We start from the raw sequence: 25,301 nt of genomic DNA, 5'->3' as shown, positions 1-25,301 counted from the left end.
AACACTTACAATTCCAAAGTAAAAATAGGATTTACAGTGCATATGAGATAAGGCTCGATACATGTGTTTGCGCAGCTCTGTGTGTGTGTGTGTGTGTGTGTACGGGGATTTCACTCCTTATCTGTGATTGTGAGTCATTCTCTGTTGAGAAGAAGCCGAATTTCTCAGAAAGGCTCACTTTTCCGAGACTGCCGTTCATTCTGTCTCGAGTCATGTGACTGGTGTGACCGACTGAGGGAGGCATTATTTGAGCACTTCAATGCTGTAGATGCAAGGTGCGTGGGGGACACAAGAGCTGTTACTTTCACTTTCCACTCAGTCGAGGCTGCACTCTTTTTTTAAATCAGGCGACTCAGAAACAAGATAGAAGAATGTTTTCCTGTTATATATTTTGGGCTGCTCTTTCACTGTCTGGCTTTCTGAGCGACTTCCATGTGCTCGGCTGTGGTAAGTTAAAGCACTTGAGCCTTCCTCGAGGCTAAGATGAACTTGAAAATATTCTTCTATTAGACAACAGAGAGTAATGACGGTGAATGTTTTTATGTAATGAGTTAGTAAATATAAATGCCACTGGGTGTTGCGTAATTAGTCCAAAAGGATACCAGTGATAATGTATTTATTGGTCTGTTTCAGGATCAAACTGTTTGCCATCATAATAGCCTTTAGCCTTTATTGCAGGCAAAGTTTTAAATCACTGAAAAACCTCCCAAGTCGGTGAATTTGGGCATGGGTGTTACTTTTGTACATTATAATCCAATCTAAAGTGGTGAAAATGGCTTGCTCTCTTTCACGATGCAATGTGAATGGTTGAACAAACTTGCCATTGTTGGGGTCTCCTGAAAAGTGACTATTTCTGAGTTATGAGGTTTTGGCCCGATGCCAGCGATAGGTTTTTGACATTCTCCACTCTCATCTAAGTCTGAAAGGATGTCAAACAAAACTTGTACTCACCTTGAACTTTCACAACGTGACAAACTTGTGGCGTGTGGGGAAGTGAGCGCTTGTCAAAGATGAAACTGCATGACTGTCACACAGGTGTAAAAAGAAGTTAACTGCTGCTATTATTACACAGGAAAAAACAATAGCTGGTGCTCTCACCCTTCGCTTTGACAATGTGTAGCTGAGTGTGGAATGAGAAGGGAATTGAACGCAAGGAATCTTCCCCAAAATGAAAATGAGACCGTTATCAACTGTCCCGCAAAGTGTAAGTTAAAGTTAACCACTGTTAAAGTAAAGCTTCAAGTAAAACGCATTACCCGCATTAAGTTTGGGTCACACTTGGCATCAGTTGAATGGACATTGTCCTGCTGCCCACCTTGCCCACCTTGCCCACCATGGAGCAGTACAAGACTAACAGAGCGATATACTGTACATGGACGTGTGTACAGTACAGTATACACGTCTCGGCTCTTGGCAGAGGATAAAAAATATATGACTGAGTACTGTTACATTGAATGTCTAAATGTGTTGCTGCCCCATTTATGTTCAAATATCAGTTGCTTAATGGGCTATATGTGTTTCCCGATATGCGTTAGCATTAGCATTAAGCTAGCAGACGAAAGGCAACTATAAATTGTGACTCACTAAGAACTTTCGACGACGTGACGGGTGCATAGTTTATGGGAAATGGGGAGAGGGAAGCTTGCCTATAGTGAGACTGCATGTGTCGCTTATTTTAATATCATCAACTGTCAAAAAAGACGTTTTCATACTGCCACAACTCTTGTGACCCTTAATTTTGATGACATGATGTAAACATGCGGTGGGGAAATAATTGCATGCGCCTGGGAGTCTCTTAACTGAAAGCGGTAATACAGACGTGTATGCGTACAAGACACGGCAAAGTTCCATTTCTGTTTCAATGGTCATCACATTTTTTTTCGGGCTTCTGCTTTTCCTCCTCTCGTTACTTGTACGCTTCTGTAGTGGCGTCACAGAAAACAAGAAAAAGCCAACGTGAAATAATTGGTTAATCAATAAATTGTAATTGAAAAAAAATAGCATTAAGATAAAAAATTGCACTAAATGAAATTTTCTAAATGAAATAATTGGTTACACTTTCTCCATCAATGCCCATTTTGCCGCTCATTCTGATGTGCATGCTTTGGCCACCTGGGGGCAGCATATGACGGACATACACAGACTGTGCTGAAGACTCAGCTTCTCTTTGGCTTCTCAGGATGGCAATAATGTTAGTCATTCTTTGCAGAGGATAAGGAATATATCCCTGTTGGTATTGTTGTTGGTCTGTCTGCATGTTGTTTGTGTTCAGATATCTGTTGCTTCAAGGGTAGCAACACTGCCGCAGATGCTAATTGTTAGCCCGTGTGCCTTTGGAGTTTCCCTTTAGCTAGGTAGTGAAGGCTCTGTGGTTTGAATACAAAATGTGAAAAAGGCTAGCGCTTGTATGTCAAGTTTGTGATCGCAAGTCAAAACAAAAAATTGGTGATCGATGGCTCTTTTGTCACAAAAGTTGTAAGTTGGGTTACCCTTTTTATTGCAAGGCACCACTGTATGTCTATATCCATTAGGGTATTTTAGTGTATTCATAAAAAATATAAATATTCCATGTGACCTCAGAGCTGTACTGTATTATTAAAATTCAATAAGGTTCTTGCTTTAACAACATTTGCCAAAATCTCAGAATAATTGACTGTAAATCCTCTTTGTTTTCCAGATGACAACTGCATAGACAAGCCTGTGTTCAGTCCGCCCAGTGTGGCGGTAATGTTTGGCGAGTCGACGTCTGCCAGCTGCTCCGTTTGCCAACACGCTTGCCACAACAAGTTGTTTGGTTTGGAAAAATCACTCGGCAAAGATCAACGAAACGGGACAACCATTTTGTGGACGGTGGACAAAATGGATACGTACCCTTCGTCCATCATGTGCTTCTACAACAACGGCAACGGCTCCCACTGTTGTAGCACTCTGCCCATCACCGTCTACCGTAAGACTGTCCTTTCTCACCTTACTTCTTATCTCTTCTTTACTGTTTTGGGGCCGATAATAAACGCCGGTTGGGATTTAAAAATTGGCCGCGATTCCATTCACTCAGTCAATGGTTGACTGAGGGATGGTCAGGGTGACAACGATTCACTAGGGGGTGGCCATTAAGATGGAACACGCGCGCGCCTCTGTCTTCACATCTCAGAGGATGTGTGAGGTCTGACTTGGTTCTCTTAATTCTTTATAATTATTCTAACATTGTATTACTTGCTTACTTACTTGTCTACTAATTATCTGCACCACAGAATCACGTTTAGCAAAATCTTCCCCTAGCGGTGGGGGTGGCCAGTGGGGTGGCTGGAGAGCCAGAATGTAGCTCCGCCCCTGCCCTGATGCATTATCAGAAGAAACTGAATCTGATTCCAACACCACTGATTGGTGTTAAGTGCATAATGCCCGCAAATAATACCAAGAAAGTTTTCCTACGCTTCAGTCAAATATTTTAAAACTAACAACAAATCTTGTACCTTTTTGTAAAAAGATTTGAAGAGACTCCGAGACTCTCTCGAGAGGAGATGTTCACTTCTCTGGGTCCGGACTGTAAAACAAATGCAAAAAAAACTACCAGTGAATGTGGAAAAAGAAGGTGAACCTTTTTAATGGCATCAAAAAGGCTAATGGGAGTCAGGTTTTAGCACACCAGGCTTCGCGATAGGATTGTGAATTTGGAGGTGTGGACTCGAGCTACTTGGACTGATTTTTTAAAACATTTTTTTTTTTTAACTTTTGGAATTTGCTCTGCACATGACGAACAGGCTGATGTGAGACATGCCTCACAAAAGTTATTTCAAAGACTGAAATTCACCAGGCTACTATAAGGCAAAAAAAAATCTTACGTTACTTATTTAGGACATTTTAAACAGTAAAAAGTTCATATTTTGTGGATGCCGTAATTAATTTGACAACTTTATTATTTTTCATGTATAATTAATACCTTTACAAATGCATTTTGCCACTTACTGTCAACTGAAAATGACATCACATGTGCTCAGGGCTCGGGTAACCAATCACGGCTCAGCGTGCGAACGTCACATGACCATACCCAGAAAACAGGTGACAAGTGTAGAGCCACTGCTTAGTAAAGGGAAGAAATGCTAGTGAATTTTCAAAAAATGAGCAGTTTGACACTTCACAGCGGTATTTGACAATACTCATGCTACTAAGACTGAACAATTTTGGAAAAAACACAGTGCACTACATCTTGCTTAAAAGGTGTTCAGTTTATCATCATAAAAACCTCATCCCAACCGTAAAGTATGCTAGAGGAAACATTAGAAGTTGGGCCTGCTTTTCTTCATCAGGGCCTGGACAGCTTCAAAACACTGAAATCAAAAAAATATCATCTGTTATTTTGGCATTGTTAAACTTCGCGGTTTAATGCATCTCAATTCATAAATTGTGATATATCAAATGACTTTCTTGTAGACAGTAGACAGTAACTAGATACTGCATTTTAGGAAGTAACTTGGTCAATACCGTCTCATCACCGTGCGTCATTAATAATCATAAAGGGAAGTGGTCAAAATGGGGGTGTTTCGTTGGTTATCTTACCGACCTTTCCCTTTGTGTCCTCGCAGATCTTCCCAAAAAGGTCGAGGTGGGGTTTCTCAATCATGATGGGCCGATGCTGGAGGGTCAACAGTACACGCTGTTCTGCCGCGTGGAGAAAGTTGCTCCACTCAAAAACCTTATCGTGACCCTCTACCAAGGGGAGAACGTAGTTGGTCAGCACCACCTTAAGAACGACACGCAGAAGAAACCGGCGGACAGCATGTTCACGAACGTCATCAACGCCACCGAAGAGATCGATGGAGCCCACTATATCTGTGATGCCCAGCTGGACATGAGACCCGATAGTGTGCTGTACAATACTCTGTCTGATATTGTCACCACCACTGTTCACTGTAAGTCTGACAGCATGTGTCTCAAATATCGTCACCCTCTTAACTCATCCACTGCTAGACATTTACAAACCCTCTTTTACACTAAAAAAAATCTAAATAAATTCCTAGGATTGAATGGCTGGACTGTGAAAAGACGAGTAAATTCGTCAACGGCGGTGAATAAGTGAAAAATAATACCCTAAGTATGGAACCCATTCCCAGCACAAAAAAAGGGGGAAAAATGTTTTGTTTTGTTTTATTTTTACTGGCAGAAGCCCATTCCTAAAGTTTTTTTCCCCAGTGAAAACAAACAAAGTTTCTGACTGTAAAAAAAGAAAAAATGTTTTCACCAAAATAGCAGAAAAATTCCACTCACTTCACTATTTGAGTAGCATAATGGTGCCTTTGCTGTGCAACGAGCAGGGGATTGGACATGTAGGCAGTTCAGAGTCCATTCAAAGGTTTTGGGTCCAAGTAGACATTGAGCAAGTATGGATCATACATTGTGTATGCATGTGCGCAAACCATGGACATTTGCGATTGTGGATTATTTCTAGTGTTTTTTTTCCTTTTCTTTTTTTTCCCTATAATTTAAGGTGCAATCATGAATTACACTTTGTGCCCAGTGCATGTAACGCCATTGTCTCATAGTAAAGTGACACAATAATACAATATCAGAGAGAGTGAGAAAAAGCAACAAGGTCCACTTTCTCTTCCTCTAAAACAAAAGATTTGAGGTCATTATTGACATAGAATACATTTGATCATTTCAATATTTCTTTCCAATAATTGGCGAGATGAATCGTGAATCACGTACTGTGTGAGCAAGTGTCAGAGTGCGGCGAGGGCTTTGTTGAAACTGCCTTGAACCGGAGGCATAACATAATAAATCGCTAACTGAAAATTCTCACGGGTTACTTTTGTATATCTTGCCTTACCGCTGTGGCATTTTTAGCAGTCACAAGCGCTCCAATGTCTTTTTGTCTCAATCGACACACAGATAAGCCTCACTTCAACGGACGTGCTTATGGCCCAATCAGCCTCACGGTGGGGGATCCCCTTCACCTCAACTGCTCCGCCAAGGGCAACCCGAGACCCTCGGTCACGTGGATTCTCCCGTCAGCCGCTACTTTCAAAGGCGATGTCTTCTCAGTGGACTCTGTCACCACGGAGCATAAAGGGCTGTACATCTGTTCTATGAGCAACAAGATGGGAAGGACGGCTGTTGAGTTTAACGTGGATGTGCAGGGTGAGTTGATTAATTTTACGTGAAGGGCGTACGAACAATTACTGTCATGTGATCGCTCCTTATTCGTTATTGATTAATAGTGACACAACCCGTTGAAACAGACAAAGTCAAGAATGTGCACGGCACACTTGGTTATGGGTCATATAAATAATGCACGGTTAATTTCCCAACTTGTTCATGACAACCAGCGCCTTGTACAATAGAAATAAAGAGAAGGACTTGAACTAATCCACATGGATTCCACAAAATCAGGAGTACTGCAGCATTGGTGTGTCGTTGAAGTACCAACTCGAAAAAATACTTGGCTCTTCAAGTGCCACCATAATCACCAACATTAAAATGCAGTTGCATAGTAATTAGCAAGTTTTCATGTACAATGTGACCTAAACACTCCTGGACAAACTCAAATACTTCCCAAAAGTCAACTAAATGTTTTTTTATCTACTGCAAACTCCCTTAAAGTAAAACACTCTTAAATCTACTGCATTGCTCCTAAAGAGTTACCTAAATACTCTTAAATCTACTAAAATCCTTCCGCAAATTACCTAAATACTCTTAAATCTACTGTAATACTCCCCAAAAGTTACCTAAGTATTAATACTTAATCATTAAAACTCCATAAAAGTTACCTACTGTAGATACTCGTAAATCTACTGTAATACTCCCCAAAAGTTACCTAAATATAAATACCTAATAATTAAAACTCCATAAAAGTTACCTACTGTAGATACTCTTAAATCTACTGTAATACTCCCTAAATACCCTTACATCCACTTAAATACTCCCTAAAGGTTGCCTAAATATTCTTAAATTGATTGTAATACTTCCTTTAATCTACAAAATACTCCATGACACTTACCTTAATACTCTTAAAATGTACTGTAATACTCCCTACAAGTTACCCGAATACTCTAAAATCTATTGCAGTACTCCTTACAAGTTACCTAAATACTCTCAAATTTAATGAAATACACCTTAAAATTTACCTAAATACTCTAAAAAATGCACTGTACTCACTCAAAGCTACCTACACACTCTTAAATCTACTGAAATACTTATTAAATCGGCCGAATACTCTTAAATCTACTTAAATGTTCCCTCTAAGAGTTACCTAAATACACTTCAATATACAAAGTATTCCCTAAAGGTTAGCTAAATACTCTTTAAATGTAAGAAATACTCCCTTATTTACTCTTAAATAGACTGTATTATTACTGTACTCCGTAGTTTGAGAATCACTGCCCTCGTATACGTACAGTTGGTCGAAATCACTAATTTGATCCATCATTGCATCCGTTTTACTATTTGACTTCACTTCTACCGATGTCAAATTTGTCACCCTTTGTTCCCTCTCTTTGCAGTCAACTACATAAATATTATTTTTGCGGTGGTAGCAGCGGTCGTCGCTCTTGTGGTCCTCGTCATCATTGTGGCGTGCGTCCATTACTACAGATTTAGCCGGACTGGACAGTACAGCATGAAGGATGTGTTTCGTCTTCGCAACCAGCAAGTGGCCCTACCCACTGAGGAGTTTTGAGGGGGAGGTATGCAACAAGTTATGAAGGTGTTGCTGTTTCTACAAATATTTGCGCAAGTCAATCTAAGGCACAAAGCTACCACCTACAATATGAGGTCCACATTTGAATTGTTGTTGTTGAGCGTATGTGGTCTTCATAAGTGTTCTTTGCTGCTGTTGCTGCATTTATTTCAATGCAGTGTCCCGGTTACATTTTTTTTTTTTTTTTTTTTTAATACAGTGGTGCCTTGAGATAAGATCAACCTGACGTGCGATGTACACGATGTGCAACCACAACCACAACCACATTGCTTTGTGTTAGTAAAGCCGACTTAGCTTGATGTTAACAAGCAATGTAAAACTCCATAGTTTTACAATGAGTAGCACCGGTGTTGCAGTGTTATGACACTTGTAGCAACGGATGGTTGAACAGTAGAGAAACACATTTAGGCAGGCAATAAAAAAAATAAAAAAACTTTAGGCCTAGATTCTTTATCCCCTGACCACTAATATTACTGCATCTTACTGAGAAGTTCTCCCCCGTCTCAAGGATAGCCGTATGTGTATATTAATTAAATTGCTACCAGGTGGCCACACATATAATTCTGTACATTCCGATGAATTATGTTATTACCGTGTTTTTAGAATGTACAATATCAATATTATTTTCCTAATAATAAAAAACACATTTAAGACTGGAACGGACTATTGAGATTTCCATTCTTTTAAATGGGAAAAGATGATTTGGGGTACTGGTATTTAGAGTTATGAATCTCATCATGGAGCACATTGAATTCGTAACTTAAGGCACTGCTGTATACAAAGAAGTCCAGATTTTCACAGATGGGCTTTTGTGAATGTGCCTATCATCTGTCATTCATTCCTTTTTGCTGTTTTTGTGCTTAAACCATAACCATGTGTAATAAAAATATCGCTTTAGGGGCCTTATGGCGGCATCTTGTTGCCAAGCAACTACTTTGAAGTGAGGGAAGAAGCTTCATTTAGTCAGGCCATAGCCTTGTCTAGAAGAAAATGAGTGCTTTGGCACCATCTTGAGGGAAATTTAAGCATTTACACAGCTTTTTGGGTGGGCATCAGTTACTATTAATAGTTACCATTATTATAAATATTACAATAATATGGGAGTTCACTGCATATCCACTGGTATTATTTTTCTATTTTAAAGAAGGGTTAAGCTCACTCAGCATAAAGTTATTAAAAAAATCTAATTTAATTGCACTTTTTTTTTTTTTTTTAGAAATACTGTAAGCTCACATTTCAAATCATGTTTCATCATTTTTGTCACTTTACCTCCGAGATCTCTTGCTGCATTTTATGGTCGGACACAAATCAAATTGTCATTTTTTAAACCTGAAGGGAAAGAAATGCACACGTAATGTCAAGCTGCAAGCGGTGACATACGTTGACTGAGCTTGGATTTCGTGGAGTTACAATGTCAAAAATGCAAATGGCTCACAATTTAGCCTCGCCCGTCTGCCTAGTAGCCGTGGTTCAAATTTGGTCTGGTAAAATCTTTAGGAGTGGTTAGTTAGCCAAAAGGACCCAAAAATGACTGCTTTAAGTCAAATCGGCACACTTCCTGTTTCTTTTCGGGCATGAGTTGTGTAGACTTTTTTTGTGGGTCTACTAATAAACAAGACTACCAAATTGCACTAGTTGCTAAGTGAAAGTGGCTTTGGGAGCAGAAGTGAAAATGTTTTTCTGTTTGGTTTTTTTTTTACACTGTTTAAAGATAAAGCTTTTTCTTCTTCTTTTTAAAGGGGCAAGGAAACGTCACTTATTAATATGATCAAACATTTTTTGTGAAATGACTGACCTTTCTTTGTAGTGTAACACTGACAACAAGGGAAAGGGCCATGACTCCCAAAGGTAATAAAGTACCGGTATCTGCAGGAAGTCCTTTTGCTTTCCTGTTTATCCCGACAGTAATGCCTTGCAGGAAGCTTTTTCGCACTACACAACAAATCGTGTGTTTCCGACATGAGTCAGGAATATCTAAAGTATTTCTATGAATGTGATAAGAAAGTTCACTTTTAATACTAAATCACAGATTAATGTCTTGGATACAACTGAACTGATGACCTTTGTTCAGCACGGTTTGCTGTATTCAATTTGCTGCTGTCTTAATGGCATGCTGAATTCCAACGCTCGCACTATTACTGCATGTTAACATAAACCCAACTTTTTTTTTTTTTTTTTTATATATATGATATCATTGAAGTGGCAGATATGTTCTCACAGGGAATACAAGGCTGGAAACAACTGCACATCCTGTCCTTGAGAGTTATTGCCCTGTCAGTATTTTGTTTGCATCCTGAGGTTAATTAATGGGGCGTACTTTATGTCACTATGAATAATAAGTACTGTGAGAACAACACCTGTGGTGGCCACTGCTGCGCAACATGAGTGATATATTTTTTTATGTCAGTATGTATGTATAATTTGATAAAAAAAAACATTTCTGTTGCATTGCATAAAACGGAAACTGTATTACTGCACTGTTGAAATTGAAATAAAACGAATAATGACACAATATAATGCGTGGTGTCATAGTTGTTGAATTATTTGATTATTGTACTTAACATTAACTTAAGTCACTGATGGTGTAGCGGTTCACTAGCCTGAATAAGTTAGAAGCAATAATGTATTATTGCACAAATGAAAATTACAATCAAAATAAATGACAATTAAGTGTAATAATGTATAGTACCACAGTCACATTTGTCAAATGATTTAAGTTTGGTTTTTAGCAAATATCAATTTCATGTCAACCATGGTGTAGTGGTTCAAGGGAATGGATAAGCTTGCAAGTGATATAGAATAGAAAATGGATGGCTAATATTAAATATTAAGATTGAAATTTGAAAGTTATACATTATTATCATTACTATTATTGTTATCCAAATGCCCACCTTATGGCACAGATATGCTTCCACCTTGCCAAGACTTTAGTGCTTGGCATTCAAAGGGAATTATTAAAGGAGCCGCTTTGACTGGAGTCATCTGTGACCACGCCCACAGCAACGCACCCCCTCCCTCTTTCCGATGCACCGGCTTGCACTCATTAGTGAAATTACTGACATCAGGTCCAACCCACCTCCATGCATATTTCCGACGTGCCAGATTTATGCCCGTCACCAAAATAGAGCCTTATGTGTTGACATAACATGACGTCGCTGTCCTGTGAAAAACACGTATCTCCAATTTTTGATTCTGTTTTAATTTTCACTTTAATGCGATGTCTGTAACGCGGAAACGTGATTCATGTAAAAATAAGAAAGTGAAAAAAAAATGGAGATAAGTGTTTTTCACATGACAGCGACAATAAAGGGTTTGTTAGCTCGGATGAATGAGCCACCTTTTTAAGTATACATGATCAATATCCTGAAACCTCACTGGTCAGCTAAAGACATAACGCTGGCTTCCACCAACTAGGTATCACTGATAACACAACGTCAGGGCTCATTACTACCAGCTAAGCAAAAGTCAAAAATAGGATTTGTGTAAACAGCTTGTGGCTCGCTAAGAGGATCAGAGTGACGTTTAACTTGCCTTTAGCGTAGTTTGAAGTCACCATGTTGGTTAGAACATCGCCGCTGAACACAATTGAACAGCAGGATGAGCGGGACTGGGGCAGGTATCGACTACAGCGCCTGGGATCACATCGACGTTTCGGATGACGATGACGTCACCAACCCTTACGTCGACACGCCGAGCTTGTTTCGGATGAGACACCGGGTCAGGACGAAATCCATGTAACAGATGTTTTGTGTGGAATCTGTTTGGAGTCAGTTAATACACCTTGGTTAGTTTCACCTGTACTGTAGACACTTTAGTAATAGTTGAAGTAGTAGTAGACGCCCCCAACCCAATCCCCATCTAGCAGCATTTCAGGGTCCAATGACCCCTAGCAGGACCACCTCTAGAATCCTATAAACGTTAGTTAAACATAACTACCATGAGCACCCCTAAATGCCAATTCAAAAGTTACACAATTTCGAGAAAAAACGGCCTAATGTTCTGATAACAAATTCGTTTTCAGAGAAAATTGTTTTAATCCTTAGAAGAACAAAGAAGTCATTTGTCTGTATACAGTATTACCCCCTAGCTGGTTTCTTTTTCATTAGATAGTTGATTGTTAAAAGCCTACGACTGAACTGTTGTACACTTGATGTTACTTAAAGTGGGAAGTCCACCAAAACATATTTTATTCCAGAATATGTTCTGTGCACACCCACTAGTTGAGACAAGGCATTCTGATTAATATTGCGTTTGTGGAATATAAATTAAGCAGCAAAATCCACCCGTTTTTAGCAATCTCAGGGGGCGGCCATTTTGTCACTTCTGTCGACTGAAAATGATGTCACAAATGCTCAGGGTTCAGATAACGACCAATCATGACTCAGCTTCAGAAAACAGGTGCGCTGTGATTGGTCGTTACCTAAGCCCTGAGACACTGTGATGTCATTTTCAGTTGACAGAAGTGACAAAATGGCCACCCCCAGAGATGGCTAAACACGAGTGGATTAACTCTTACTCCACAAACGCAATATTTATCAGAATGCCTTGTTTCAACTAGTGAGCTTGCATGGAACATATTCTTGGAAAAAAAAAATGTTTGGGTTGACTTCTGCTTTATTGACTCTCTAGTTTGTACATTGGTGTATATGTCCTGAATATCGTTGTCGTCTTTTTTGCTATATAGTGAACGCCCGTTCATTCACTAAACACTATAGTACTAAAGAGACCCCAACTTCCAGATCTAAATTTTCATGTACTTGGCCAATATAGATGATTCTGCTTTTGATTCTGATTGGAATCTAAACATAGTGTTGAACTGCCCTAAATAATCTACAATGACAATTGTGCTTCTCCCTCACGAGGTACATTTATCACACGCAGCAATAAACACAATTTGGGAGTTTTATGAGCCTACGATGATTCCGTGGGAAACACAGGTACGTCTGGAGAAGATGGCTGCGTTCCAACAGAGAGGAGAAGACCTGGAGAGTAACCTCGCAGAATGCGACAGGCTCCTGGAGGAGGCCCAGGGACGACTCCGAGCCATGGAGGAAGGGAGGGCAGAGGCGGAGGAGGCCGACCTGACCGAGGTCCGGGCCGAGGTGAAAAAACTGAGCAAGGACAAAAGATTGCTCGAGGAGATGACGGAGGAACATAGGCGCAAGGAGAAAAAGCTTCCCTGGAACGTGGACACCATCAGCAAAGAGGCTTTCAGCAGGGTAAGACGACAATACTCATCCAAATGCTTGCAAGCGGCCATCATGCAAATATGTATGTCTTGTAGAGTATTGTCAACATGAAAGCCAAGGAAGAGACGCAGCAGGAACAAGTGGAGAAGCACAAGAGCTTTGTGGAGAAGTACGCCAAGGAAATAAAACACTTTGGTAAAAGAAAACCGCTTGACTTTCTGTGACAAACAACGCATCGTTCACTTATTTACTGTATTTGTCTTCATTTGACCCAAAACAAATATAAACCCACAGAGATGATAAAACGCCTCCAAAACAGCCATCCATCCATTATCGACAGCGTTTCTTCGACAGCGCTGCCTTTTGACTTAAGTGTTGCATATTGACATTAATCTGTTTGCTATCTTATTAAAGCGGAAAACAACCCAAACACTTTTTTTTTCAAGAATATGTTTCCAGCAGGCCCACAAGTTGAAACACGGCATTCTGATGAATATTGCGTGTGTGGAATATGAGTTAAGCAGCAAAATCCACCCCTTTTTAGCCATCTCTGGGAGCAGCCATTTTGTCAATTCTGTCGACTGAAAATGACATCACACACCCTCATGGCTCAGATAGCAACCAATTACGGCTCAGCTTCAGAAAACAGGTCAGCCGTGATTGGTCGTTACCTGAGCCCTGAGTAGTTGTGTCATTTTCAGTCGACAGAAGTGACAAAATAGCCGCCCCCAGGGATGGTTAAAAATGGGTGGATTAACTCTTATTTCACAAAGGCAATATTTATCAGAATGCCTTGTTTCAACTAGTAGGCTTGCATAGAACATATTCTTGAAAAAAATATGTTTGGGTTGACTTTTTCCTTTAATTGATTGTTGATACTTATTGTGGGAAATTATAAACATGATCAGTGTCTTCACATAGATAAATATAAATTATTAGCATTATTTGCATTTTGAGGATTGTTTTTTTCAGAAGTGTGTATTAAACTGGGAACTCTTTGTGTAAATCAGTACCACAGAAGTAGCTCTCAGTTTCAAAAATGTTGGTGACCCTTAATATGGGGCCCTTTTTACATAGACAGCATGGCGTGTGGCGTACATCTGCGCGGAGGCAGATTAAACCTGGTGTTTGTAATTTCACAGACATCTGGAAACCAGTGTATTTTTTTAAAAAAGGGAGGTCTGCGCCGTTGTGCGGGTGAACACTTTCAACTCCATTGGCCGCCAATCAAAGCAGCTGACTCTCATTGCCTTTAAATGCGACACAATGAGAATCACGCATGGAGACATTGCTGTGCGGAAAATATTGCAGCAATCCGTGCGTGACCAGAGCATTGTCACTGCTCTTGGCCGGTGCGGCAACAGACAATGTAACTTCTGGCGAGTTTGTGTCGCAGTAGTCGTGAAATTAAACTCTAGGTTTATTTTTTTAATTGTGCGTGTGTGTTTATGTACACCAGGGATGATGCGGCGCTATGACGACAGCCAGAAGTATCTGTCGGACAATCCACATCTTGTGTGTGAGGAGACAGCAAACTGCCTTGTCGTCCTCTGTATTGACTATGAGATAGATGAGGTAAGTCAATTCCGGTGTTTGATGTGTGCTTTTCAGGGGCGTGGCCTGGTAAGTGACATCAGGAGCTGGAGTGTGTTAGTTGGCGCGTGAGTGTCTGGGAGAAGGTTGTGGCCTACAGCAGCTCTTTTCAAGTGTTCCCAATTTGTATTCGCGTGTTTGACTCTTTGTCCCATTCAATAAGCGGCTGAAAGTGCATTGGTGACTTTGGCTCTCTTTGCCCACATGCAAAGACATTGCGGTATCTTAACCATATAACACGATCAACTCGTTCAAAGACCACAACCACTACCCCCACGTATTTCCAAAGTCCCGCGATCGTCTTGAGTCCGCCATTACTACTGGAGAATTGGTTAACTGTGCCATTTTTTTTTTAGTTCACTCAAGCTATGACATATTTCAATCTCGCTTGCAGCCAGGGGCGGAGCCATGGGTGGGCCTGGGTGTGCACAGGCCCAACCAGATTGACACACTGTCCACCCAGTGAGATTCATGAAATATATACTTTTAAGGCCCAAGTTGTTGTTTTTTTACATGCATTTTTTATTTCTTTTTGCTATTTGGGCTTATTGGAACCTAATTAGAAGAAAAACGAAGCATCGTCTTTTAGTTTTTTTGTATTGTATCGTAGTGTATTTTGTATACTGCATTTTGACTGTAGTATGTAATACTCTTCTGAGACCACAAGATGGCAGTGTAAGTGCCCACACATGTGCCCAAAACACCCACAGTTCCACAATGCACAGGCTTGTGGACACAAGAGCTAGAAAGTGCTGTCCACTAAGCCTTAGGAGGTTAAATTGTTTTTGAATTTGTGTTTCCTTGTGTGTGTTTTTATTTTTATTTTATTGAATATTAAGAATGGCATAATTGTGGTTGTCTAAGGAAGATCTGAACTTCATATTATTCAGTTTGTCATTTTATTTGAATATACGATGTGTCGGGACAGGAGGATTGTGCTCAGTGAGAGAAATTTTCAGGCCCACCCTGATTTTTCCAGGCCCACCCATTAGCCACGTTCTGGCTCCGCCCCTGCTTGCAGCTAAACTGTTGTCCAACAACACAAAGTAAAAACAAGGGATGAAAACTCCCACGATGGTTCATGCATAAGTCACGGTACAACTGCATGGTGAAATTCTGAGCTCAGCTCAGTTTACTCATAAATGTACTAGTATGAAATGTGGGCCTGTTGAGTTGAACATAAAGCTGCTGTATGAATGGCAACATGTTGATCAATGTATTCATTGTATCTTCTGCCATCTAGTGGAAGAGCATTTAATTGCTCGGCCTGTGACTATAGATCATTTCATGTTTGGAAACAATTGGTGCCAGGATACTTCTTGGAGGCAACAGCTATCGCTGACCTGAACTGAACTGAACTATTGCCAAATATTCCCCAAAACGTTCAGTTTTTTTTTATTACCTTAAAAAAATCGGAATTATTCTAGCAGCACCTGTAGTTAAGGACGATAAATGGAGTTGATGTTGTAAATAGTTGTACAGTGACAGTGGACATAGACACTTCTAAAAGGACAGACTGGGAACCAAACCTCAATTCATAAGGTTTGCGAAGGCATTTTTTTACAGGTTTGTATAAAATGCTTTGTTATGTTGTCTATTGAGTAATTTAGCAAAACTTAATGGCTAGTTTGCTCTTAGTCTACAGCACGCTAACCATTTCAGCATTTCTGCCATTAATCCGAGAAACAGAAAAGTCAACGAATTAAGACTATTTTGGAAGAAACATTCCTGTTAAAATGCAATACAGCAAATTACTACCGGTTTTCCTTGTCCGTTGGAAGTTGTTTAGCTCATGCAACATCTCTTCGCTTGAAACTTCACACATTAAAACTACGAAAAAAATCATTTCAGAAATTCATCCTATTTTCTCAATTGCTCTGTCTTGGTCAAATGACATATAAACAGAATATGGAAAAAAAAATGTACCTTTTCCTATTTAGAAGCACGCCTTGATGGAGCAGGTGGCCCACCAGGCCATCGTCATGCAGTCCATCTTGGATTTGGGCCGAGCGTTGAAGGTGGACCCGCGAGGCTGCTTCAGGCAGTTCTTCTCAAGTATGAAGGTCATTAAACGTCAAATTGGGATTCCTCTTCAATTTGGTCTCTCTGGTGACGTACTTGCATGCGTCACAACAGAACGCAGATCAGTCGAACCGGGAGGCGTTGTATCGCGAGCTGGAACTGCTGAAGGAGCGCGTGCGGAGCTGTGCGCGGATGCGTATGGAGGAGGCCAGGGAGGAGCTGGAGGAGGAGGAGAAGCAGAAAAGATTGGGCCCCGGTGGTCTAGACCCCGTCGAGGTCTACGAGTCATTGCCCAAGGTAAATGTCCTACCAAAGCACACATACGGCAGAGAAGTACACAGATGGTACGCATACACGGAGATGCTAAAATACAGGAATATTAGGGCTCAACAATTAATTGAATTCAAATCGACATTGAAATGTAGTTCAATGCAAAAAAAAAAAAAAAGATTAATTTTGGTTGGTTGGTCTTAATTTGTTGTATCGTAATTTTATTAAAATTGGGCTGCGTCTGTGTTCCACACTAAATGATATTTGTTCCCCTTGTGTTACTGCAGCTAACAGTGTTTGTTTACCCTGCCTGTGAGCCTCTTCTGAGAGTTTCCTGTTTCACTCCGTTTGCACACAAACAAACGGCATATTGATTCTGTTGTGTGGCACAGACTACTGTAAACACATACACATACACCACTGCTCAAACCAGGGGCGGAGCCAGAACGTGGCTAATGGGTGGGCCTGGAAAAATCAGGATGGGCCTGAATATTTCTCTCACTTCGCACAATCCTCCTGTCCCGACACGTCGTATATTCAAATAAAATAACAAACTGGAAAAATATGAAGTTCAGATCTTCCTTAGACAACCACAATTACGCCAATCTTAATATTCAATTAAATTTAAAAAAACACACACAAGGAAATACAAATTCAAAAATTATTTCATAATAATTTACTAAAAATGTAAAAGTATATATTTCATGAATCTCTCTGGGTGGGCAATGTGTCAATCTGGGTGGGCGGGCCTGTGCACACCCAGGCCCACCCATGGCTCCGCCCCTGGCTCAAACAGGGTTCTGACCTACCATCATTTCTCTGTCAGGACATGCAGCGGAGCTTCGATGAGAAGAACATTGAGATGCTGCACGAGGTCATCGGCAAACTGCACCCTGATGTGAGTGGGTGGATGGTGATGATGATGATGATGATGATGATGATGTGATGATGATGATGACGTGGTGGTCTCCACAGGAAGCCAAGTATCACTTGACAAGGTGCATCGACTCTGGACTATGGGTGCCTGACTTGGGAGAGAACGAAGGCGATGGAGAGGATGCGGAAGAGGATTAAACACTAGGGTTGTGTTTGGAATCACTGCCTATCCACACTACTACAACATAGTGGGCTACAGTAGAAAGTAAATTCACCATTTGGTAGTGCTATTCCAATGTGTAGTGACTATAGGTTATGCCCTATATAGTGCCCTCAGTGTATCACAATCGATGGTCATTTGAGAGTATAATCCATGGCGCATTGTGCCGATTCAGAACAAGGATTTTCCAGGGCATTGTTTGATTGGCACGAGACAAATTCATGAGTTGTGGTTGCGTTAATGTTAGTATGGCACAGTGCTTCTCAAATAGTGGGGCGGGCCTCCCAGGCGGGGGTCGCAATGCGATGCTGAGGGGGGCTCGTGTGACCCTGGGGAACATGCTTTTTTCCCGCCGTACTACGTGTAATTGCACATCCACTCCAGTAGTTGGCAGTGGCGCTCTAATCACCCTTTGTGTGCAGCGAGTGTTAACTTTACAGTGTAGGTTTGTTTTGCAACGAGATGGCGATGTGCTGTGTTTTGTGTTAACAAGGATACGATGTTATGCAGAGGTGTACCGATAACTATTTCATAGACAAATGCTTATTTATAGTTGCGGTGGAGAGTGGATGGTGGGGTGGGGGAGCGCGAATTGTTTTCTTTTTGCTAGGGGGGGCATGACAGAAAATAATTTGAGAAGCACTGGTATAGCAACACGTTACAGCACAGATGGAAATAAAGTGCTTTGTTTGTATTCATTTTTTTATAAAACACACTTTTTACCCTAATCACAAATCACAAACAACTCAGTCTGCTAGCTTAAGGCTAATGTAAAACACCATACATGTGCTAGCGCAACTAGAATCTACGTTACAGTATATTACTCTTTAAGCAGCGGATATTTGAACCCAAACTGAGAGCAACACATGTAATATAGACACTATAACAATACTCTCAAGCATACAAACATGTAAATAAACTACAGTACGTTGTTTGTATTCGTTTTGTAAAACAGACTTATTTGCCAAACCATATACAGTACAACTTACAAATGTCCGCTAGCTTAATGCTAACACACAATGTAAAACACCATACATGGGCTAACGAAGCTATATGTTGCGGTAGGTAAAACTCTTTAAGCAACGGATATTTGAAAACAAACTGAGAGCAACACATCTAGAAAGACAATATCAATACACACATACAGGTATAGTATATCCTTGATCCTCTTCACTGCAGCGAGTGAATTACTTGAAACTGTCCATGTATTTTGCAGAGCTGGGTATTTAAAAAAATTTCGCAGTCCGTTTATCGCGTGCAGCCGGGTTACCCTTCCGCCGTCCGTTTATCCGCCTTTTTGTCCGGCCGTTAACGTTTCCGACTAATTTACACAAACTACCATTTGCACCACCCGTTTGTTTATTTTTTTTGTTGGGCTGGAACAGATTAATGGCATTTCCCTTTATTTTAAAGTGGAAAGATGGTTTGATAGTATTTAAGGGGAAGAGTATAATATTCCAAACACAGCCAGCGCCTTCCAAACACGACGACACTATCGTGCAAATCAGACGTTTCACCTTTTGTAGTTGTCGTAATTAATTAGTACATTTGATTTATGGCCCGTGCAGGATTTTGAAGGAAACGCTTCTATGTTGCACTTGCCTTGAGCAGAATAATTTGTGCAGGCCAGCCCTGGGGCATAAAACTAATTTTTTAGATAATGTCCATAAAAGCTGATGGTCTGTGTGTGTGTGTGTGTGTGTGTGTGTGTGTGTGTGTGTGTGCATACGTGTGTGTTGTCAGGTAGTTGATATGATTGCTTTGTGGTCATGTCAACGTGTGTGTTGTCAGGTAGTTGATATGATTGCTTTGTGGTCATGTCAGCCATCAAGATGAACGTGTGACCATTCCACATTCCAAGTTCAGAGTGAACTGTGATTCACACCACAATAATGTATTCTGTGATGTGTTTGTGTCCATTCAATAAAGTAAACTTCATAGTATGGAAGTGTCATTTTTAAGATGATTTTTGTGAATAAAAGCTGACAATTAGCAGCTGATGTAGGGAAATAAAGTCCCTTTCCCTTTGAAATCCCCTTTTATTCAATATCATTACCATTCCACATGATTCAATTTTTTTTTTATTCAGCAGTCCAACATTCACGTGTCATTTCTCCAAAAATTGCATTTCCTAGATAACTATTATCTTTAGTATAATTTAGTCATGTCATTGTGTTTAAATTACATGAATTAAATTGACATTCTTCAATATTTTACAAAATAAAATATCTGGCCCATTATCTTTGAATAATTAAAAACATCCCGCATGAGGTCATTGTAACATTTACAGTCTGTATTGTACAAATTTGGAGCAGATTTAAATTGCTTTAAATCCGTTTTAAATTGCTAAACATCAAGCTGTTGGTCTGAGTGGTACTAGGGTATGAACATAACGATCAGAATTGTGTTTTGTTTGGTTGTTCTTTTGGGGGGGACTGAGGAGGAGGAAAGGGGCACTGATGAATCTTTAAAGAATAAAAATAAAAAAAAGAGAGTGCGAGTATGGGGTAGAAGGACGAGATTATCATTGGACAGTGCATGTGGGAATAAACGAGGGGGTTGGGGATGCAATGGGATTCTCCATGAAACTGGTATAGGGAGCTGAGGATATGGGTGGGGGGGGGGCGAGGGGGTTGCTGTCTGGCTGGTTGGTTGGAAGAAGGAGAGGAGGAGGAGGAAGAGAGAGGAGATCCGGGGAGGGTGGGAAGCTGGTATTCATGAAGACGCAGAGCGTTTGTGACACATGCACGGCTCGTCTGCAGGCAGCCAGCACGGACAGCGACCAGGAGGAGGAGGAGGAGGAGGAGGAGGAGGGAGAGGAGGAGGAGGAAGAGGAAGAGGTGGAGGAGGACCGGCCCGCCTTCATCTGGACGCCATCAAGGTGAGTGTGTTGTTTTAAAAAATGCTGCAGCCTGACGTGTCATCCGTATGTGCGTATGAGGGGCATCCCTCATGCTGCATCTTCATATCGGCCTCCTGCATGTATGTCACTGTGTCACCCTCCTCCTCCTCCTCCTCCTCCTCCTCCCAGTGTGTGCGCATGCAGACTAGTTGACCCTACGTGTGTGCGTATATCATGCCAGGTGATCAAAAATGATGAGCGCCTCCCGACGCAAAAAACGGAATTGGGTCATCGTCGGACGGCTCCGAGTAATTATATAACGGGGCAGGTGGGGGGGGGTGGGGGGGGATTAGATTTGGTGTTGCAGTATGCTCTCGGAATTAGCTCGCGCTCCCGCAAGGCCACCACAATGACACCGTGTTTATGTTGTGCCAGCGTCGTGTTGCTCAGAATACAAGAGGTCCTCTTGTGATTTTGATTCATTTTTGTTGTGTGCATAAAACTACAGATGGCGGCCAAAAATGGTTTGTTGTGCGCCGACTGGCTTGGAAGTGTTTGAATTTCGGATGAAGTGCTTTTAAAGCGCTCCGAATTTGAAGTATTTCTCACACAAATGGCTCTCTGACTGCATCATGGGGAAAATACAAGAACATTTGTACCAGGAATTTTATGATCAAGTTGAGATTTGTCATAATAAATAGTCATAATGTTACAAGCTACACAGTAGTACGAAAACAATGTTGAAATGTTTTGAGAATGAAGTTGTATTTTACTGGAACAAAGGCAGAATGTTGCAACAAAAAAAAATCTCTTATTTTTATGAGAATAAAGATGTAATGTAATAAAATTGTAATTTCACAGGAAGAAAGTTGTAACAATACAGTTACAAGATTAATCGATAATTATTTTTGATCATCGATGAATCCTTTAGATTTTTTAAATTCAATTTGTCCAAATGCTTGGAATTTCAGCTTCTCAACAGGAAATATTAATCCGATTTCTGCAGTGCTCCCTGAAAGCAGACTGAATCGAAATAAAACATTTGCTTGCACGTTGGAAAACAATAATCAACATATTTGCCTATTTTCTGATGTTATTGACCAATCAGTAACTGAATCATAATTGATTTATGTTTGTACAATTCTTACACTGTCAAATTTAAATAATATGCATCTTTTTAATAAAAGGATGGAAATTAAAAAATATTTGATCGAATTCAGCGATTAACTGACAAAGTAATTGATAGATTAATAGATTATTAAATTAATCGTTAGTTGCAGCCCTACACAAAAAGTCACATTACTATATTAGAATATTATTATTTTGAGAATTTCACATAATGGTACGAGAATGTTGTCGCAATGTACAATATGTTATGAGAAAAACGTTATGAGAATAGATTTTTAATTCGATTTTTAAAAAGTTATTATATCGTCACGATATTACGAGTGTAAAAGTGTTACTTTTGAATTTCGAGAATTTTGGGGGATAACTATTCCTATAAAATTATACTTTCACTGTTGTAATTAAAATAAAAGACTTGTTTTAAATAAGGTAAAATATCCGATCTTTTAGTCTATTCTGTTGCAATTATATTCTTTAAAAATGATAACTGTACTATTTAATTTTTCCCCTTTACTATTTCAAACATACTTGGAACCGAAGAAACCTTTAAGTGCAGTTGCCTTCTGTCAGAAAAATATGTGCCTCTGGAAAATGTATTCTATGCCAATTATAACATCAAACAATCCTTTGTTTTAGTGCGAGGGTAAAAACGTAACCCTTGTTCATCCCTCTCCTTCTCTGATATTGTAATATCATTTTGCTGGGACACAAAGCAAGATGTTGAGAAGGTGCCAGTCGCGTCTGAGTGTGTGTATACAATATGACCTTGCCTAAGGAGAAATCGGGACACACTTACAAGCATCCATGCTTGATTTGAACCGTCTCCTTGCATGCAAGTTTTTATTAAAGGGTACCTCATTATCGTCAAAGTGCTTGTCCTTTCCCTTGTCTACTCAAGTGTTTTTCCCTTGAGACCGTCTACACCGACACTCTCCACAGATCTCTTACAGTATCTGTAGTTTAGCTGTAGAGTGCTTTAAAAACTTCACAAATTGATGGTAGTGTAAAGGTGACCTTGAGCGCCGTTTGTTGCTCCCTCACAGGAAGAATTGAAGAGACGCTCAAGCAACTTGTGACCTTCCGAGATGGCTTCCGCGCAGTGATGCTCGACATCCCGAAAGGTCAGCGCAAACCACGACGTTTCTGGATTTTTGTACTGCACCAGGGACAGATTTTTACGAGGTTGGAACTATGCAAGGAGGATTCCGTGTTGGATTAGCGGATTTGGGGATATGTTTTTTCCGGAAGTCTCCCGGCCGCGGCATCATGGACCCTAACTGGGGTGTGTTGTTGCCTCGCCTGGCCCAAACGGGACCACATGCTGGTGGATCTTCACGCCTGAAACTCTTCGTCGGCTGTAACATGGAGTGAGCTCTGCGGAGTGTGTGTCAATCTCCTCAGTAGTAAAAAAAAAAAACAAAAAAAAAAAGACAAAAAAAAACAAGCAATCCAATACAAAACAAAAAAGACGGAGCCTCAGAGGCGCTGCCGAGGGTTCCGGTTTGAGCCGCCTGAACCCCGAGGTGTCGAGATAGCCTCAATGGACACAGACGGCGACCCGGTTTGACCTTCAAAAACGACCACCCCACTAAACCCCGAGCACATTCTACCCAGGTTTAACCTTGGAGTGACCTGTTACCTCTCCGGTCCTGGCTCTCCACCTGCTCTGCTGCCTGGGTTCCGGAACGCTCCGCCCTGGGGCCCAGAACGAGCCAATCAGGATGAAGAAGAGCCGCAGTGTGCTGTCGGTAACTGGAGAAGAGGTGAGGTATAAAAACAGAGTAATAACAGCATTAAATAGAATGTCAAGCATTTAAGAGTTGGTGCAACATGATTTGATGCTGCAATCTAATTCATTGTGCTGCTCCTTCTGCTGTGGCTACCTTGGCCACCAGGAGGCAGTATAATATTGTTCAATCATGTGGACAGAATAGACTTGTTCTTGTAATTCTACTAGGTGTGTGCATCTCTTCAATAAATAAAAAAAAGATTCGATACATAAGGCACGATGCGATTCAAGAACGGCACATTTTCAAGTGGAACGATTCGGTTCGGTTTTGATTCGGTGGGATTCAGTTTTGAGTCGATATAGTACGGCTGTAACTTTTGTCATGTTTATTAAAATACAACAAGTAAAAGCTTTCCAAAGCCCATGCTATTTAAGTTGAAAAAATTGGAAGAAACATGAAATCATCAGAAACATCAAACCAATTTATATTGACTTATGCCTTGAGTGCATGTCTCATAAAAGACCATTCGATACATATCTCGATACATGGGGTGCGATATGATTCAAGGACGGTACATCTTAAAATGTAATGATTCAGTTGGGTTTATTGAAATCAAAACCGAATTTCTAATTCAATCGTTTTTTTTCCGTTACACCTTTAAGTACTACTGTAGGTAACATTTTCAGACCCTCTTTTATCCTAACGTTTGAACAAAATAGAAATAAATTCCTGGGATTGAATGGCTGGACTGTGAAAAGACATATAAAAACGTTGTTGGCAGTGAATTAGTTAAAAAGTTGTACATACAAACCTTCCCAAAACACAAAATGAGTGCAAAAATATATTTCCAATTTCACTAAGAACGGCTTTATTAATGGAGGAAATGAGGTCCAGCCAAGAGCAAAACAGAACGGAATACTAATCAAACTAGAGTGACAATCAATAAAAACAATACAGTGTGAATATTTGTATGGGCTGTTAGGTCCAAAAAGTTAAAAGCCTGGTGTGTTTTGGGTTAATTGTCTGCAGTGAAAAACACACACACCTGGTGACTTTCACACATTTCGACCTTCCTTTGTGCGCGTTGTGAAGCTCTAAGTAAAGGAATCCACTTAGATGATGCTTGGATGCTTTCATCCTGGATGAAGGACATGATAGCATGCATTATTCACACAGGCTTTTATTGATCAAACTCTGCAAGTGCCTTTTTGTGAGTGACTCTGGATATTTCCATGTGGGCATGCGTGCAAGCATCCTTCCACATCTGCTCTGGACGACAACATGAAGCGCAGCATGGGAGTAACACGGGACGGTTGCCTAGCAACTGCTACTGTTCCCCCCAAGTGTTTTGTTGCTACGGTGCTGCAGTGCAGATCAGCCTCCAAGAGAGCCGTCCGTAGCGGCAACACACACGCGCGCGCACACAGGCACACACACACTTTTACGGGCGTACGTACACATTTAACACACACATGAATGTCCCTCTCACCACACAGCTTTACACGCAAACACAAACACACGCACACACGCAAAATGCATGCACACGCGCTCATACGCACGATATGGTCTCCTTGTCGTCTCATAGGGTGAGGACGCTCACATAACGGTTGGCGGAGGGGAAAAGCCCGAGTCGCCGCGCTACAGCCGATCCTACACGTCCGGGGCAACGCTGGGGGCGGAGCTACGCAGGGGGAGGAGCCGGAGACTCTCATCTAGTCTACAGGTAGCCAGCGTATAG

General features: G+C 40.8%; 3 protein-coding genes and 1 long non-coding RNA gene across 6 annotated transcripts in view; 3 read left to right on the top strand and 1 right to left on the bottom strand.

Annotated features, from left to right (window-relative positions):
• The first annotated feature begins 189 nt into the window (after nucleotides 1-189).
• LOC147146168 (intercellular adhesion molecule 4-like) lies at nucleotides 190-10,213 on the top strand. The gene is made up of 5 exons (XM_086032865.1): nucleotides 190-447; nucleotides 2,678-2,947; nucleotides 4,584-4,910; nucleotides 5,890-6,138; nucleotides 7,500-10,213. Exons 1-5 carry the CDS (start codon nucleotides 372-374, stop codon nucleotides 7,673-7,675), a joined length of 1,098 nt encoding a protein of 365 aa, XP_085888991.1. The 5' UTR covers nucleotides 190-371; the 3' UTR covers nucleotides 7,676-10,213.
• Nucleotides 3,936-19,472, bottom strand: LOC147146166 (uncharacterized). Of its 3 annotated transcripts, none has more exons than XR_015087091.1 (6): nucleotides 19,012-19,472; nucleotides 17,580-17,798; nucleotides 16,405-16,719; nucleotides 11,228-11,453; nucleotides 4,562-4,741; nucleotides 3,936-4,328 (listed from the first exon to the last, which is right to left on the bottom strand). It is a non-coding gene; the product is annotated as an uncharacterized LOC147146166 (long non-coding RNA). The 3 variants fall into 3 exon arrangements; XR_015087089.1 differs by having other exon boundaries at nucleotides 17,580-17,794; nucleotides 19,012-19,471; XR_015087090.1 differs by lacking the exon at nucleotides 11,228-11,453 and having other exon boundaries at nucleotides 17,580-17,794.
• LOC147146167 (hsp90 co-chaperone Cdc37-like) lies at nucleotides 11,245-18,394 on the top strand. Its single transcript, XM_086032866.1, has 8 exons — nucleotides 11,245-11,413; nucleotides 12,634-12,915; nucleotides 12,981-13,080; nucleotides 14,345-14,460; nucleotides 16,419-16,541; nucleotides 16,615-16,797; nucleotides 17,597-17,668; nucleotides 17,746-18,394. Exons 1-8 carry the CDS (start codon nucleotides 11,294-11,296, stop codon nucleotides 17,842-17,844), a joined length of 1,095 nt encoding a protein of 364 aa, XP_085888992.1. The 5' UTR covers nucleotides 11,245-11,293; the 3' UTR covers nucleotides 17,845-18,394.
• A 1,119-nt stretch (nucleotides 19,473-20,591) lies between the features above and the next one.
• Nucleotides 20,592-25,301, top strand: part of LOC147146165 (3',5'-cyclic-AMP phosphodiesterase 4C-like) — a 17,273-nt gene continuing 12,563 nt past the window's right edge. Inside the window, exons 1-3 of the mRNA XM_086032850.1 lie at nucleotides 20,592-20,747; nucleotides 22,877-23,596; nucleotides 25,149-25,286. Coding sequence (XP_085888976.1) covers nucleotides 23,555-23,596; nucleotides 25,149-25,286 — 180 coding nt within the window. The 5' untranslated portion in view covers nucleotides 20,592-20,747; nucleotides 22,877-23,554. The remainder of the gene's footprint in view (nucleotides 20,748-22,876; nucleotides 23,597-25,148; nucleotides 25,287-25,301) is intronic.

The sequence above is a fragment of the Filicampus tigris genome, chromosome 6 (assembly GCF_054856515.1).
Source record: "Filicampus tigris isolate MCC_2025a chromosome 6, RoL_Ftig_1.0, whole genome shotgun sequence".
Taxonomy (NCBI): Eukaryota; Metazoa; Chordata; class Actinopteri; order Syngnathiformes; family Syngnathidae; genus Filicampus; species Filicampus tigris.
This window is presented reverse-complemented; position numbering and strand designations above follow the sequence as displayed.

What these genes read in the sequence shown, in the direction of transcription:
- LOC147146168 (XM_086032865.1), top strand. Translation starts at nt 372, where the DNA reads ATGTTTTCCTGTTATATATTTTGGGCTGCTCTTTCACTGTCTGGCTTT. An exon ending in TCTGCCCATCACCGTCTACC is followed by an intron (nt 2,948 to 4,583) that starts GTAAGACTGTCC and finishes GTGTCCTCGCAG; the next exon opens with ATCTTCCCAAAAAGGTCGAG. An exon ending in TGTCACCACCACTGTTCACT is followed by an intron (nt 4,911 to 5,889) that starts GTAAGTCTGACA and finishes ATCGACACACAG; the next exon opens with ATAAGCCTCACTTCAACGGA.
- LOC147146167 (XM_086032866.1), top strand. Translation starts at nt 11,294, where the DNA reads ATGAGCGGGACTGGGGCAGGTATCGACTACAGCGCCTGGGATCACATC. An exon ending in CAAGGAAATAAAACACTTTG is followed by an intron (nt 13,081 to 14,344) that starts GTAAAAGAAAAC and finishes TATGTACACCAG; the next exon opens with GGATGATGCGGCGCTATGAC. An exon ending in TCGGCAAACTGCACCCTGAT is followed by an intron (nt 17,669 to 17,745) that starts GTGAGTGGGTGG and finishes TGGTCTCCACAG; the next exon opens with GAAGCCAAGTATCACTTGAC.